At 44.8% G+C, this 13,500-nt stretch overlaps 2 protein-coding genes across 2 annotated transcripts in view; one reads left to right on the top strand and one right to left on the bottom strand.

Moving 5' to 3' along the window:
* Position 1: 1 nt before the first annotated feature.
* On the top strand, positions 2 to 1,569 carry LOC108881150 (cortexin-1-like). The gene has a single exon (XM_018672978.2). It carries the CDS (start codon positions 44 to 46, stop codon positions 422 to 424), a length of 381 nt encoding a protein of 126 aa, XP_018528494.2. The 5' UTR covers positions 2 to 43; the 3' UTR covers positions 425 to 1,569.
* Positions 1,570 to 1,640: 71 nt separating this feature from the next.
* The window catches only part of fbn2b (fibrillin 2b), a 66,208-nt gene continuing 54,348 nt past the window's right edge, over positions 1,641 to 13,500 (bottom strand). Inside the window, 29 exon segments of the mRNA XM_018673262.2 lie at positions 1,641 to 4,805; positions 4,911 to 5,000; positions 5,002 to 5,065; positions 5,216 to 5,447; positions 5,579 to 5,698; positions 5,836 to 5,964; positions 6,059 to 6,175; positions 6,515 to 6,637; positions 6,772 to 6,897; positions 7,136 to 7,342; positions 7,560 to 7,685; positions 7,818 to 7,949; positions 8,109 to 8,231; positions 8,335 to 8,454; positions 8,707 to 8,832; positions 8,945 to 9,010; positions 9,108 to 9,260; positions 9,396 to 9,518; positions 9,765 to 9,884; positions 10,021 to 10,149; positions 10,580 to 10,696; positions 10,892 to 11,017; positions 11,498 to 11,623; positions 12,202 to 12,327; positions 12,427 to 12,498; positions 12,602 to 12,751; positions 12,841 to 12,966; positions 13,080 to 13,205; positions 13,360 to 13,428. Coding sequence (XP_018528778.2) covers positions 4,428 to 4,805; positions 4,911 to 5,000; positions 5,002 to 5,065; positions 5,216 to 5,447; positions 5,579 to 5,698; positions 5,836 to 5,964; positions 6,059 to 6,175; positions 6,515 to 6,637; positions 6,772 to 6,897; positions 7,136 to 7,342; positions 7,560 to 7,685; positions 7,818 to 7,949; positions 8,109 to 8,231; positions 8,335 to 8,454; positions 8,707 to 8,832; positions 8,945 to 9,010; positions 9,108 to 9,260; positions 9,396 to 9,518; positions 9,765 to 9,884; positions 10,021 to 10,149; positions 10,580 to 10,696; positions 10,892 to 11,017; positions 11,498 to 11,623; positions 12,202 to 12,327; positions 12,427 to 12,498; positions 12,602 to 12,751; positions 12,841 to 12,966; positions 13,080 to 13,205; positions 13,360 to 13,428 — 3,842 coding nt within the window. The 3' untranslated portion in view covers positions 1,641 to 4,427.

Below are 13,500 nucleotides of genomic sequence, written 5' to 3'. Positions count from 1 at the left end.
CCCAGTCTCCCAGTTTGGCCTCTCCCTTTGTGCACCGCCCCTCATGAACACCTTCCCTTCCTTCTCCGCACCTCCTCCCAACACACCAACCATCCAATCAGTGTGTAAGCCCTGCCTCCGGGCCCCGTGGAGGATGAACGATGTGCCCACGCTTGACTACGAGTTGCTGCTGTCCCCGGCCAGCTCCTCCCTCCCCGGCAGCCCTGGCGGCGGCAGCAGCAGCCCCCCTCTGGCCCTGGTCGGGGTGGACACCGAACAGCGCACCGCCCTGGCCTTCGTAGGCCTCCTCATGCTATTCCTGGTCTTCCTGCTGGTCAGGTGCTTCAGGATCCTGCTGGACCCCTACAGCCGCATGCCCGCATCATCCTGGACTGACCACAAGGAGGGGCTTGAGAGGGGTCAGTTTGATTATGCACTGGTGTAGGGTGATCTTTTACGGCATAGTCATTCAAAGGTAGAGATGGACAGAGATGATGCATAGTGTTGTGAACACGCTATAAGGAGGAGGTTCACTTTATGCTGGAATATGCCTGGTTTAAATCACTGTACTGCAGCGTGTGTACTGGTGTAAATATGAGGCTGCAGGACCCTTTGTAACCATAACAAGTCTGGTTCAACAACAGGCACACCCTGTGAGCCAAACACTCACCCAAACTCAGATGTATGACCGTGAAGAAAACAGAAATAATGAGCTGCACAGCTGCCTTAACCTGACCTAATGTACTAGGCTACCACATCACAACATCACTTTAGGGCTAGGTTTTCCAAACTCCACTCTGCTCGTCAGATCACAACGTAGTTAAGAAGGCACATTTTTGACAAGAACTCTCACACAGGCAGAACTTAAATGAAGGAGTTTACACTTAAGCAGATGCCCCTTTAATGAACCGAGGTCCATTACAAAGTATCCACGTGTTAAGTGCTGATCGAGTAGCACAAACCCTCACATTTGTTTTGATTTCGGATACCCATCCTCGAGCAGCACTGAAGTTCCAGATGCTTTTTAAGGCCCCAAAGCAGGTAGTTTATGTCTCCATGAAATCTTGTCTGTGTACATTTCGTGTGTTACCGTGTCTATTACTGAGAAGCCATATTGAAACTATATAATCTCTTATTACTGCAAGTAGAATTTATGTTCGTTGGTTGTGTCCTTTGCTTTAGTCAGCCTGCCAAGTGTGGTGATGAAGCAAAACAGCAACCTTTAGGCAAAAAAAAAAAGCTTTATTTTTCTATTCTTGACTCAAGTTTGGGAGTCTCCTTTTTGCTATCTTTCTGCCCTTTTTCCTCTTAACGTATCGATCCTTAGACTGTGGATTTTTGAGGTAGTCATGCAGCCACGTCTTAGAAGGAAGCAAAGCAGGTAGCTTTGCTTTTTTTTGTGTTTTGTAATCAAATATTTTTCTGACTATCTGCTTTGTTTTTTGATACACTGCGTTGAATCGGTGAAACATTAAAAAAAAAAAAAGATTTTCCTCTTCAATTACTCTTCTCTAATTTACACTGATGGCTGGACTGTGTGGTGGGTCCACGTTGTTCATGTTGAAAATGAAATAAAATGATTACTACTTACTTGTCATCATGTGTCGTGTTTGTTAGCCATGGACGTTGGGAGAAAAAAGAAAAACTCAGGCACACAAGACTTAAAAATATAACCCACAATACTTTATTGCCATTTATGTCACTGGACAGAAGTTTACAATATGATATGAATCACTCTAATTTTACAGACTGCCATTTGGTGTCGTTAATCTTTGGGTTTTTTTGTCTTTGCACGAACATGATGATCATTCAGGATTTTAAAAGATATTCCATGACAGCTGATTGATTTATTGATCCTCAACCAGTAGATGTGGTGTGACTTGATGATTGTCATTTCAGCTTTCAATTAGACTTTGCTAGAAACAGGCATCAGGCTTCTGTCAAACAATTCATACTGAAACTTCAACCTCCTTGTTCTTTTTTTCCAAGTGGTAAAACAAACAATATTTTGATGCAAGCAGATGACGATGACAGTATTGTTTCAAGTTTGACACTGAAGCTGAGATACAGTAAGCACACGAAACACTCTGCCTTTTTTTTTTTAAAACATAGTGGCAAATAAAAGAAAAATTACAAACTGACATTAAAGATACAAAGTATACAAAGGTTCCCAGGTTAGAAAAATGGTTATGTTGTTATAAACATTGCCTAGGCTGTGGGACAGTGCAGCAACCTTGACTGTTAAGAGAAAAAGATGATGGTTTAGCACCATAGATCCTAGCTGGAGATGGTTCTGTTTGCATTGATCCTCGTGACATTGTACAGACAGTGTAAGCTTGTATGATAACAGACAATGGGAATGTTAATTATCTTAAAGTCTGACATCTCTGGTCTGATTTCTTTCTTTCTTGATTTAACTGGTCACAGTGGTTTCAATCACTGATCAACAAATAGGATGCTGCATTCACTTATTTTTTGGTTTTTCTTTGGTTTTTTTTTCTCAACAAAACAAAGTCAACAGCACTAAAGGCCTTCAGTCTTGGATTTACTGTGAGTATTTGTTTTGGCAGCCTTGACGTTTTTCCAAAAAAAAAAAAAAAAAAAAAAATCTACATTTCACTTAAAAATATACAATTTAATTTTCAAGAAGCAAGTTTGATAATATTGGTTTTTCAGCACTGAGACAATACAAAACACAGACAAACACAAACAGTAAAACCTAGCAAAAAAAAAAAGTCACTTTTGCAATCCAGATTCAAGACTGCACTTTCTTTGTACAACGTAAGAGATGGTATTATCTAGCACCTTTTTTCTCTTTGAGAGAAAAGAAAAATCATGAGAAATGAAAGATGACCTGACGGATATTTGTTTGTTTTTTTTTTACTTTGTTTGTGAGGTTTCGTGTTCACCTGTGAGTGCCCTTGCACTGTAAAGCACCAACAGTTACAGCTTAGGTCAATGTTTACATGTCATGTACCTTTGACACTGTTACTGTGTTCAGCTGTGTGTCTCTTTGTGTTGCAAACGAGGCTCAGACCTCAGACATGGATCTCAGGGTAAAGTTGAAAAAGTCACATAAAGTCAGCTTACTGTCAAGTTCAGCCTCCCAACACCGGCTGTCAGCTATAGCTCTGTTCTCCTGAAACATTTGTGTTTAGGAGTTTGTAGTGAAAAAGGAAAAATCACAAACAGGAGAAGCTACAAACCTCTGACAGCCGACGAGGGGGAAAGAGACTTTTGGACTTAATGAAAAAGCTGGCTATCAGGTCCAGAATCAGTGCACCTGAAGTCTTAATCCCTTAAAGGATAAGTACAAACGTGACCTGATCTATCTTCTTTTAAGTCTACAAGCTACTAACTGCTGTATTCCCTGCTCATGATGGATGCTGAGGGACGCTAGCACCCTCTTTTGTTTTAAAGTCAGCATCACAGCATGGTGCCCTTATACTTGGTGAAGAAGTACTGAGGTAACCAAACATGACAGCGCACACACACGCAAACACGCCGATCCCTGCTTGCCGCTGCCCCCACTATGCAGCGGGCAGGACAGAAAGTCAGTCACATCAGAGCGGAACGCAGCTCGCTGTTTTCTCATCTGAAAAATTGGTTGGCATCCAGCTATAAAACAGACCGCTATGGACTTAAAGAACCTGAAATGTTGTGTAAATGTTGCAGTCCTTCGTGTTAACTTTTTTTTTTTCAAACAGCACAAATACATTAAATGACACACTACAATACTGAGAGGGGCAGACGTGACAAACCTTGTTCCCCAGTGTTGTTATTATTTTTTTTTTTAATGCAAGATCGCAGAGAGGTGAGAGCGAGCTTGGACCGCCATGACGGCACCTGACCTCTGGTCGCTAGCCTTAATATCACTTCTTCATAACACTAAATGAAAAAGACATCACTTCAGCCTTTGTAAGGTGATTTAAATATCACCGTACATGTTGCTAGATAGTTCTGGCCACTCTCAGCACTTAATTTCCTGTAGTGTTGTGTAATTTCTTCTTTAGCTCATCTACAAAAGTGCTTCATGGACTTGTGGGCCGTCTATCTGCTATCTTGTCTTTATTAGGCGCTGCGGTCCAAGCACAAAAACACCTCTCCGCCATCTCCTCCACTGGATCTCTCAGTGAAGAATGAGTGCTAGGTCAGATAGGAGTGGAGGGGCGCGAGAGGAAGTGTAGTCAAGGTAAAAAAAAACAAAAACAAAACAAAAAAACAAAACATGAACATATAACATGAACAGTAACAAAGTGGTGGTAGAGTTGGGCTGATTGACTCAGTCTTTCATAGCCCTTGACTACCCCCCCCTCCCCTGCTGGTGGGGATGGTCCTGCAGGGGGTTGGAGGAGTTGGGAGGAGGAGTTATTGGATAAAAGGGCGGGTTAAAACTCAAAGGCTTTAGGGAGTCAGTCCCGGGCAGGATTATGAGCACACTCTTGGGCTCAGTGCAGGTGGATGTGGAGCTTGATGCGCAGAGCGTCTCCTATTTCTCCTTGTAGGTAGTCAATGTCGTGCTGCTCCTCCAGTTGGTGTAGTCTCCGGGGCCCGAACAGCCGCAGGCTGGCGATCTCCAACCGGTAGGATCCTGGCGGTGGCGGCCTCTTGCCGAGCCGAAGCACGCTCTTTCCGTCGCGGCGTTCCAGCAGGCGGAAGTGTTCGTTGGCGTTGCCGTGGGTGATGACGTAACGCACGTGGTGCTCCAGGGGCTGCAGGGCGGGCAGGAGCTCTAGCAGGGGCTCCTTGTTGTGCAGCGAGGCCAGGGAGAGGTTCATGGGGATGGAGGTCTGAGTGTCCATGCTGGCCATGCTCACCACCGGCTCCTGTAGTGAGAACAGAGGGGTGACTTTGAATTGTTTAGCAAATCCTGACACTGACAGCTACCACGAGAAGTAGAGGAAGGAGCAGTAGTTTGTTACCACACGTACCTGGTTGAGCTCATTTCCGTCAGTGTTGCGCCTGTGTCGTCCGCCCTTTCCTCCTCCGTTAATCTTACACTCGTAGCAGGCCTCAGGAGACGAGACTGTCATCTTCCTCACCCTCCGCAATTTGTCCAGGGAACCCTGAGCCTGTTATACAATGACTGGATGGGGACAAACGCAGAGAAAGAAAAGTCAGTGTGCTGAGTATGAGGAGTGAAAATCACCTGGAATTACTAAATAAAAAAGAGAAAATCTAATGACACCGCTAATCACTTTAAAGAAACACCAGCTGCTGAATTTTGCTCTCTCACCCCTGTCCGGCTCTGTAGAAACCTCCGGGACAGCCGCACAGGTAGCCTCCGTCGGTGTTGGAGCAGCCGTAGATGCAGGGATTGGTGCCCGTGGAACATTCGTTCACGTCTTGGCAGCCACCAGCATTCTGCTCAAAGTCAAAGCCAGAGGGACAAACGCACTTGAAGCTGCCCAGCGTGTTGTAGCAGGAGGCAGAGCCGCACACTGATCCTGCCTGACACTCGTTTTCATCTGCAGGGGAAGGTAAAGAGACCAATAATAAGGTGAGTGTAGTCAGAGTCTCATAGTAAGAATTAAAAGACTTCAGAAGCTTCTTTGTTCATTACTATCACGGCAACAGACTCAGTCTCAGAGTAACTCACCCACACACTGGTTCCACTGGTAGTGTTGTACGTAGCCTTGAGGACAGCCACAGCGGAAACCTCCCAGCATGTTCTGACAGCCGTGCTGACAGCGGTGGTTGCTGCTACATTCGTCCACGTCTGAGGAGAAGTTAAACAAAGACTTTTTATTTCTCATTACCAGCAGTGATGCCTCGTACAACCACAACACCTCATCAGCAGAACCCTCTGAACTGCAGCATACCCAACCAAATATAAAGGTTGATGGATCAGCTCACCTTCGCATTCCAAGCCTGAGCTGTCCAAGGAGAAACCTTTAGAGCATTCACAGTTGAAGCTACCGGGCGTGTTGACACAAGAGGCCCGGGAACCGCACGCTGTGCTCTGAGCCATACACTCATTGTTGTCTGCAAAGAGAGACAAGTCATTTTTTTGTTATTGTGCGTTTTTTTTTTTTTTTTTTTCTTCAGTGATGCTGATGGTCTCCTGTCTTGTGCTCACCGATGCAGGCAGTCTGGTGCTGGGTGAAGCCAGGGGGACACTTGCAGGTGAAGCCTCCGATGGTGTTGACACAGAGGAACTGGCAGTTATGCTGCTTGGTTGAACACTCATCCAGATCTTGGAGGGAAAGAAAGGAACACATACTTAAGTACCATGAAAACCAAATCACATCGAGATATCCAGCCTAAGAGCCATAAAGCTTGTGAGAATGTTATTAGAGCAATGTTTCAATATTTCATCTCTCCAGTTAAGGATGGTTAGAATTATAACTATCAACACAGTGAAGCAATAAACAGAACCCAGATCGTCTGTGTCAAAAGCAACATGGCTACAACAGTAGCTAACTATAAAAAGAACATTAAATAATAAAAAATAACCAAAAAAACACTTTATGGCTCTTTTGAATAGCAAATGAATCTTCAGACACATGTACGAGTAAATTAAAACTCCATGTACCTTTGCAGGTCTTTCCATCTGGCTGTAAGCTGTATCCTCTGGGGCAGGAGCAGAGGTAGCTGCCTTCTGTGTTTTTACACAGGAAGTTACAGGGCTTCGGAGACAGAGCACACTCGTCCATATCTGAAATGTGCAGACAATAAAATTAAGGACACGGGCTAAACAACCTGATACAAGTGCTGAAATCTCCGTGGCAGTTTTTAAACTGAACTTGACTGATACCGAGAGAGAGAAGGGAGGATACGGATGAGACATACCAACGCAGGAGGTTGCGGTGAAGTCGGTTTTGTATCCCACATTACAGTGGCAGCGGAAGGAGCCGATGGTGTTGATGCACTGACCGTTTCGGCACAGATCTGGCGTCACCTGGCACTCGTTGATGTCTGCAAGAGGAGAAACATTTTAGAATCCAGGTTAGACAGATGCTCACACTGCCAAACACACTCACTGAGAGAGACTCACTAGGCTTCTTCAGGAAAGTGTGTGTGCTCTGTCATGTGGCTGGATTTAACTTGTTGTACCCAATTTAAAACTTAACTGTTTATTTAGTTAGTGTAACTATTGGAGAAGCCTGTGTTTACCACTCTTCATACTATCAGTAGGTGTTGTAGTGCTTCTCACCTCTTCCGTCGGTGGTGTAGCCAGGTCCGAGTGGGCACATCTTTTTGTACTGTACGGTGCCGGGCAGCGGGCAGAGCTCACACTGTGACCCCCAGCCTCGGCCTATATTGCAGCAGCACTCGGACTTGGTCACACTGTTCCTGTTGGTGGATGACTGCTGGCACATCGTCTGCAAAACCTCAGTGAAACAGTAGCCCTTTCGGTTGTCTGAAGGAAAAAAATAAGAAAGGTTTGGAGTCAGAAATGGGAGAGAGACATCATTATTTATTCATTTGAATAAAAATAAACCAATCAGAATGAAACTTGAGTCATTCTCTCGTGGACTTTTGGTTGGTGAAGCAGCAGCTGTGTACAGTGTGAGCACAATTACAGCGTCCTCACCCCCACACTCTGATAACATGTTCTCCAGCAACAGCGGCCTTACCGATACATTCGGTTCCAGTGGAGCTGGGCTCAAAGCCATCGTTACACTCGCAGCGGTAGCTTCCCACCGTGTTGACGCAACGCCCGTTCTTGCAGATGCCAGGCTTGGCGCGACACTCGTTCAGGTCTGCCAGCATACAGAGGAAAAGGATGGGAGAGGATGAAGAGGGCGAAGGGGTGGAAAAATCCAGCTACGGCAGCAGTTATTTTGTAAGAACTGTGGCAAACCCCTCACACTGGCTGAAATAGTCGTACTCACCCATACATCCCTCTCCATCTGGTCGGCGCTGCATGCCAGGAGGGCAGATGCACATGAAGGTACCGATTAGGTTTTTGCAGGTCATGCCCTTGGAGTCGCAGTCATCCAGACCCTCTGAACACTCGTCCTGGTCTGGCAGGGACAGTGAAAGATGACCAATAGGTAAAACCACAACAGCCAGCTAAACCAGAAACTTTTTAATCCTGAATAATGAAGGATTTCTAGAAAAGGAGTGAAAAACAGAAATGTGTGACAGTTTCTAAAACCACGAAATCTGCCTCGTTCTCTCACCTCTGCACATGCGTTGGTCGTCTCGCAGCACGTAGCCGGCGGGACACATACACTCATAGGAACCGAAGGTGTTGACGCAACGGAAGGCGCACAGCAGAGGATTCTGGGAGCACTCATTGATATCTGAAGGAGAGAGTGGGTGGTTTTACTTTAATTTCAGGATGCAGAATGATCTAGAGCACAAAATGTGCTGAGTGGGCTGAGTGTTGCTACACAAATGGCCGACCTTCACAAGTCATCATGGGCCCGGGTTCAAAGCCCTCTTGGCACGAACACTCGAAACCGCCGACCACATTGGTGCAGGTTCCATTTCCACATGGGTTTCCTATGGAGCACTCATCAGTGTCTGGAGAAGACACAGAGCAGAGGAGGCAATTAGAACCGATGAAACATTAATGCTGTACCTAGAAACTTTAAATGTTAGTCCAAAAATAGATCAGACGGTAATGCAGGAAAAAGCTTCCTAAAGGTCTGTGGCCATTGATTTTTCTTTGTCTGCTCTTCTGTGGCTGATGATATATTACATCAGTTGGTGATGAAGCATTAATTATATGACAAGTCTGTTGATTGTATACTTTAATTGCGGAAAGCTGCTCACCAATACAGTTGACTCCAGTGTAATCCAGGTTGTATCCGAAGGGGCATTCGCAGCGGAAGGAACCATCTGTGTTGATGCAGATACCATTCCGGCAGATGCCTGGGTTATCCAGACACTCGTTCATATCTAGAGAGAGGAAGAGAATTAGCATATATCAAAAATATATACAACTCCCCATCCCCACCATACACACACACACACACACACACACACACACACACACACAATTTCCTCTCACCTTCACGGGCATCACCCGGTCCAGGCAGGGCTCCGTGGCCGAAGGGACACAGGGTGTTAAAAGCAGCTGGAGACACAAGAAAGAAAAAAATGTGTTTTTTACAAATGTCATTGTGTGCACGTGTATGTCTTAATTACAGTGCGCGTGCGTCTGGGTTACACACCATCAGTATCTCGTGGGCACAGCTCGCAGGGGAGTCCCCAGCCTTCTCCAGGCATCTTGCTGCAGCAGCACTTGGCCTTGGTGGTGTTGAAGGCTTTGGGGACGGAGCATTTGCCAGCGTCGAATTTAGTGAAACAGAAGCTCTCTCTTGTATCTGCCAAAAGGAAAAAAAAAGTTCCAGTAAATCCAGGATTCTGTTGTTTTTGTCTACGGGCAGACAGTAGCCTATCTGTTATCCATCTTCAACACTGTCTGCTGAGCCCTAATGTTAACTAACAGCTTCTCTCACCGTAGCAGCGCCGTTTGTTGTCGGACAGCACGAAGCCCGGCTGGCATGAGCACTGGAAGCTGCCGGGGGTGTTGGTACATGTGCCAAACTGGCAGATGTTGGGCTCCTCACACTCGTTGATATCTGGGAAGGGAGTAGAGAAGAGAGTAGAGAGGAGGTGAGGAGGTGAGAATAGGGGTGTATGTGCTCATTGTGTACTACTTGAGTATGTGTGTGTGTATGTTGGAGCAGATGGTGCTATTGCTAATGTCTCTGACCCCCTGATGTTTAAGTGTAGGTGTTTATCAGGACTCCGGCTATTTCAGTATGTATAGAGCATTTAGTTCGCACTAAAGTACATGTGTGTGTGTGTGTGTGTTCGTGTCTTACCTATACACTGGTCATTTTGCACTTCATATCCAGGAGGACAGATACACCTGAAGGATCCATCCAGATTCTGACAGGTTCCCGGAGAACAGGTGCCAGGCAGACTCACACACTCGTTGATATCTGTGAAAAACAGGACAATGCACACATCAGAAAATGCATGTTTGTGTATGTCAGACAAGCTGTGCCGTATGAGAGCCTACATACGCCCCACCCTGACCTGATAGTGCTGCACTTTTACATTTAATTGCTGACTTACCGACACAGTTCTTCCCATCTGGAGTGTTCTCATAACCCTCGTGGCAGAGACACTGGAAGGAACCGAGTCCGTTGATACACTGTCCGTTCCTGCACACTTGGCCCTGGAGGGCGCTGCACTCATCTATGTCTGCATGAACATGAAGATTACGAGGATTAGGACTCTCAAGGCATTCTTAGGATTTTGGATGCCAGTCAACAACCCCATCAGCAACAGACAACAAAAAATGTACTTGTGTAGAAATTCATGTTTTTCCTGGCATCAAATCTGGCCTGCGTCTAATTTTCTCTGTTACACAACCAAAGTTCAAAGATATAATTTTAAATGTCGTCCCTATAGAGCCAAACAAAAGTCAAAACACAGTCAGATTTTATGTCTAAATCTTATTTCATGTCTGTCCAAATTTAATATTGCCACAGAAAAGGGCAGCATGTTTTTATTGGAATTTATAGGTGTAGTCTTTAATAATATGACAGCTAAACACTTGTCAAGACTATGACCTTTAAAAGAAAGCACTAACTGTTGTTGACCTTTACAGGGAGCAATAAATGATCCATACCCATGCAGTCATTGTTGTGTGTGAGCTCGAAGCCGGGGAAGCAGAGACAGTTGTAGGAGCCCACTGTGTTTTTACAGGTACCGTTACCACATGGTTGCCTGTCACACTCATCAATGTCTAGAATAAACACAGAGAACAAAATTTAGACTCAAAAAGGTTAAATGCACAGTTAGATACTAGTTTTTGTGAGTAATATAAAACATAATGGCAATTAAAATGTGTTTATTACGTGGTAACTCTTGACACAGTCTACAGGATTACATGAAACACAGTGTTGTGTATAGTCGTATAGTTTTAGAGTATTTTTCTCACCCATGCACATGGTCTGGTCAGCGGTGGCCTTGAAACCGTTGTGGCAGAGACAGCGATAACTGCCCTGTGTGTCAATACACTCTCCATGGCTGCACACATTAGGAATCTCCTGGCACTCATTACGGTCTGGGAGAAGGAAAAAGAAATAAATTAACGTACTGTAAAGGTGTGTGTGAGGAAAATTGTGGATCAGAAAGGTTCAAATTAGTTGCCAGTGACTCTCAAACATAATGATATTTAATTTACAAGCTAACAAATTCTCACATTTGAGAAACTGGAGGCACCAAATGTTTTTTGCATTTTTTCTTTTATTCATTAATTTAAATTAATTTTGTTTCTCAAAACTGATAAAGATTTCTGTAGGATTTCTAATAGTTTCAGCATTAATATTTACATTCAGCCCATTCAAAAACTAGTGTTAAGTAAACAGCCAACATGAACTTACACATCTCAGCAGTAAATACAGTTGCAAATAATTTTCTCTAAACAAAGGATGCCCCCGCCACATTTTCCTCACAAACCTACATAGTCAATCTACCTGTCCTCCTCCTTGGTATTTTAAGATGGGAAACCCCCGATAAGGCCTGTCAGACAGGCTGGACTCACCCACACAGGCCCCGCTGGGGGACAGTTTGAAGCCTGGCGAGCACTCGCAGCGGTAGCTGCCTGGAATATTGATACAGTTGGCGTTGCGTTGGCACAAGTTGTCCCCGCTGTTACACTCATCAATATCTACGTGGGAGGAGGAAAGAGAGAAACAGTGGACATCAATCACAGGCTCTATAACTGTCTAGTCAGAGCAGACTGTCAGCTTGTGGACAGCAGGGGAGAAAACACGACGGTGCCATTTTGGCTCTGGCACAGTTCAGACAGTCGGCAGGTTCTGGATGATTGAAGGTCCTGGCAGGTGCTCCCATTCAGAGCCACTATACTTGCCTTTACAAGGACATAACTCATGTGGGAAAAGGCAGCAGTACCGCCGCTGGGTGGACTGCTTGTAAAAGTGCCTCTCGTGTTCTTGCCAGCAGGAAGTATATAATATATACTACATAAGTGAAACATAAGCACGCAGTGATTCAGCAGCAGGGTCAAAAGTGCGTATTTGTGTGTGTGAGTGTAGAGAGTGAGACATAGGAAACAGAGAAAGCAAAGGAGCAGGAACTCTGTGAAACACCCACCACATTTTCTCATACTAACTGTATGTGAATAAAAATGACTTCTATTCACAAATATTCTTTGCTACAGGATTCACAAGGAACAAAAAGGAAGAGTGAGACACATAGAAAAGTTATCTAAGGCCTGAGTTTTACCTTCACAAATGAGCAGTATGTTGTTGTAGCTGAAGCCCATGGGACATTCACAACGGAAGCTCCCAATCTGGTTTATACACACTCCATTGGCACAGATTCCTGGGATCTCCCTACACTCATCGATGTCTGCGCAAAACAGCAACAAAGAATGTAAAAAATAAGGCATGCTGTGTAATATGCACAACTTGGTTTGAACTTCTGACTGACGGCTGTTGTTGACCTTACCAATCGGCTTGCCAGTATGGATGTCAATGATGAAGCCAGGAGCCTGGTTACCGCACAGTAACTGGTACTCAGCTGAAACAGGACAGAAAAGTGAGTGTGATAACAAGTAGTCCTACAGTAATCTATAAACAGCTGTGTCAGTGTTTCATGGTTGACAGGTTTTATTGACACTCACAGGTAGCAGGAGTAGGACAGGCCTCGCATGGCTTGTTCCAGGCCTTTCCAACATTGTAGGCACAGCAGCACATCTTCTTGGTCATGTTGAAAGACAGCTCATTCTCACACGTGTCGTTGAAGTTACGGTAACACACACTCTTCCTCATGTCTGCATTACAAGAGGGACAGATAACAGTGAGTCAAAAAAAAAAAAAAGTATGATGAGAAATGTAATTCTTTTTTGGAAGAAACACCCACCCATGCAGTTGTTTCCTCCGTTGACCTGCATATACTCAGGTGGACACACGCAGGTGTAGTTGCCCAGAGTGTTGTAGCAGGTACCAGGTCCACAGATCCCAATGTGAGTAGTGCACTCATCAATATCTGCACGTAAGGACATGACGACAGATAATGAAGAAGAACCGAAGTAAGGACTATGTGACAACACGTTTTGGAGTCGACACAGCCTGAATCAAAAGAAATCGCTCAGTCCTTACCCTCACAGATGCGAGTCTCCTCGTTGAGATAGTAGCCTGCTGGACACTCACACTGGAAACTGCCGAAGGTGTTGACACAGTTTCCACCCTGGCAGAGACCTGGCAGCTCCTGGCACTCATCAATATCTAGAAAATAATTCAAATGGTAAGATCCATAGATGTCGCTGCTGTATTGATTTTATGGTAGATTGTATGGTAGATTGAATACAGTCCAAAATTTAGTGTTTTGCTGCTACAGTGGCTGCAAGAGCTGGTAAACAAAGAAAGCTGGATTATTTACCTTCTAGGATAACAGTGATGGGGTTGGGTCTGAATCCCTCTCCTCCAGGACAAAGAGTCTTGTACTCAGCTACAGACAAGACAGAGCAGTAATAAATACATTTTGCTAAGACGTAAATGTACCAACTAATTGGAGAACTTT

Source organism: Lates calcarifer, linkage group LG17 (genome assembly GCF_001640805.2).
Source record: "Lates calcarifer isolate ASB-BC8 linkage group LG17, TLL_Latcal_v3, whole genome shotgun sequence".
In the NCBI taxonomy this organism is placed as follows: domain Eukaryota; kingdom Metazoa; phylum Chordata; class Actinopteri; family Centropomidae; genus Lates; species Lates calcarifer.
The sequence above is the reverse complement of the archived record's forward strand: the minus strand, read 5'-3'. Positions and strand labels throughout refer to the sequence as shown.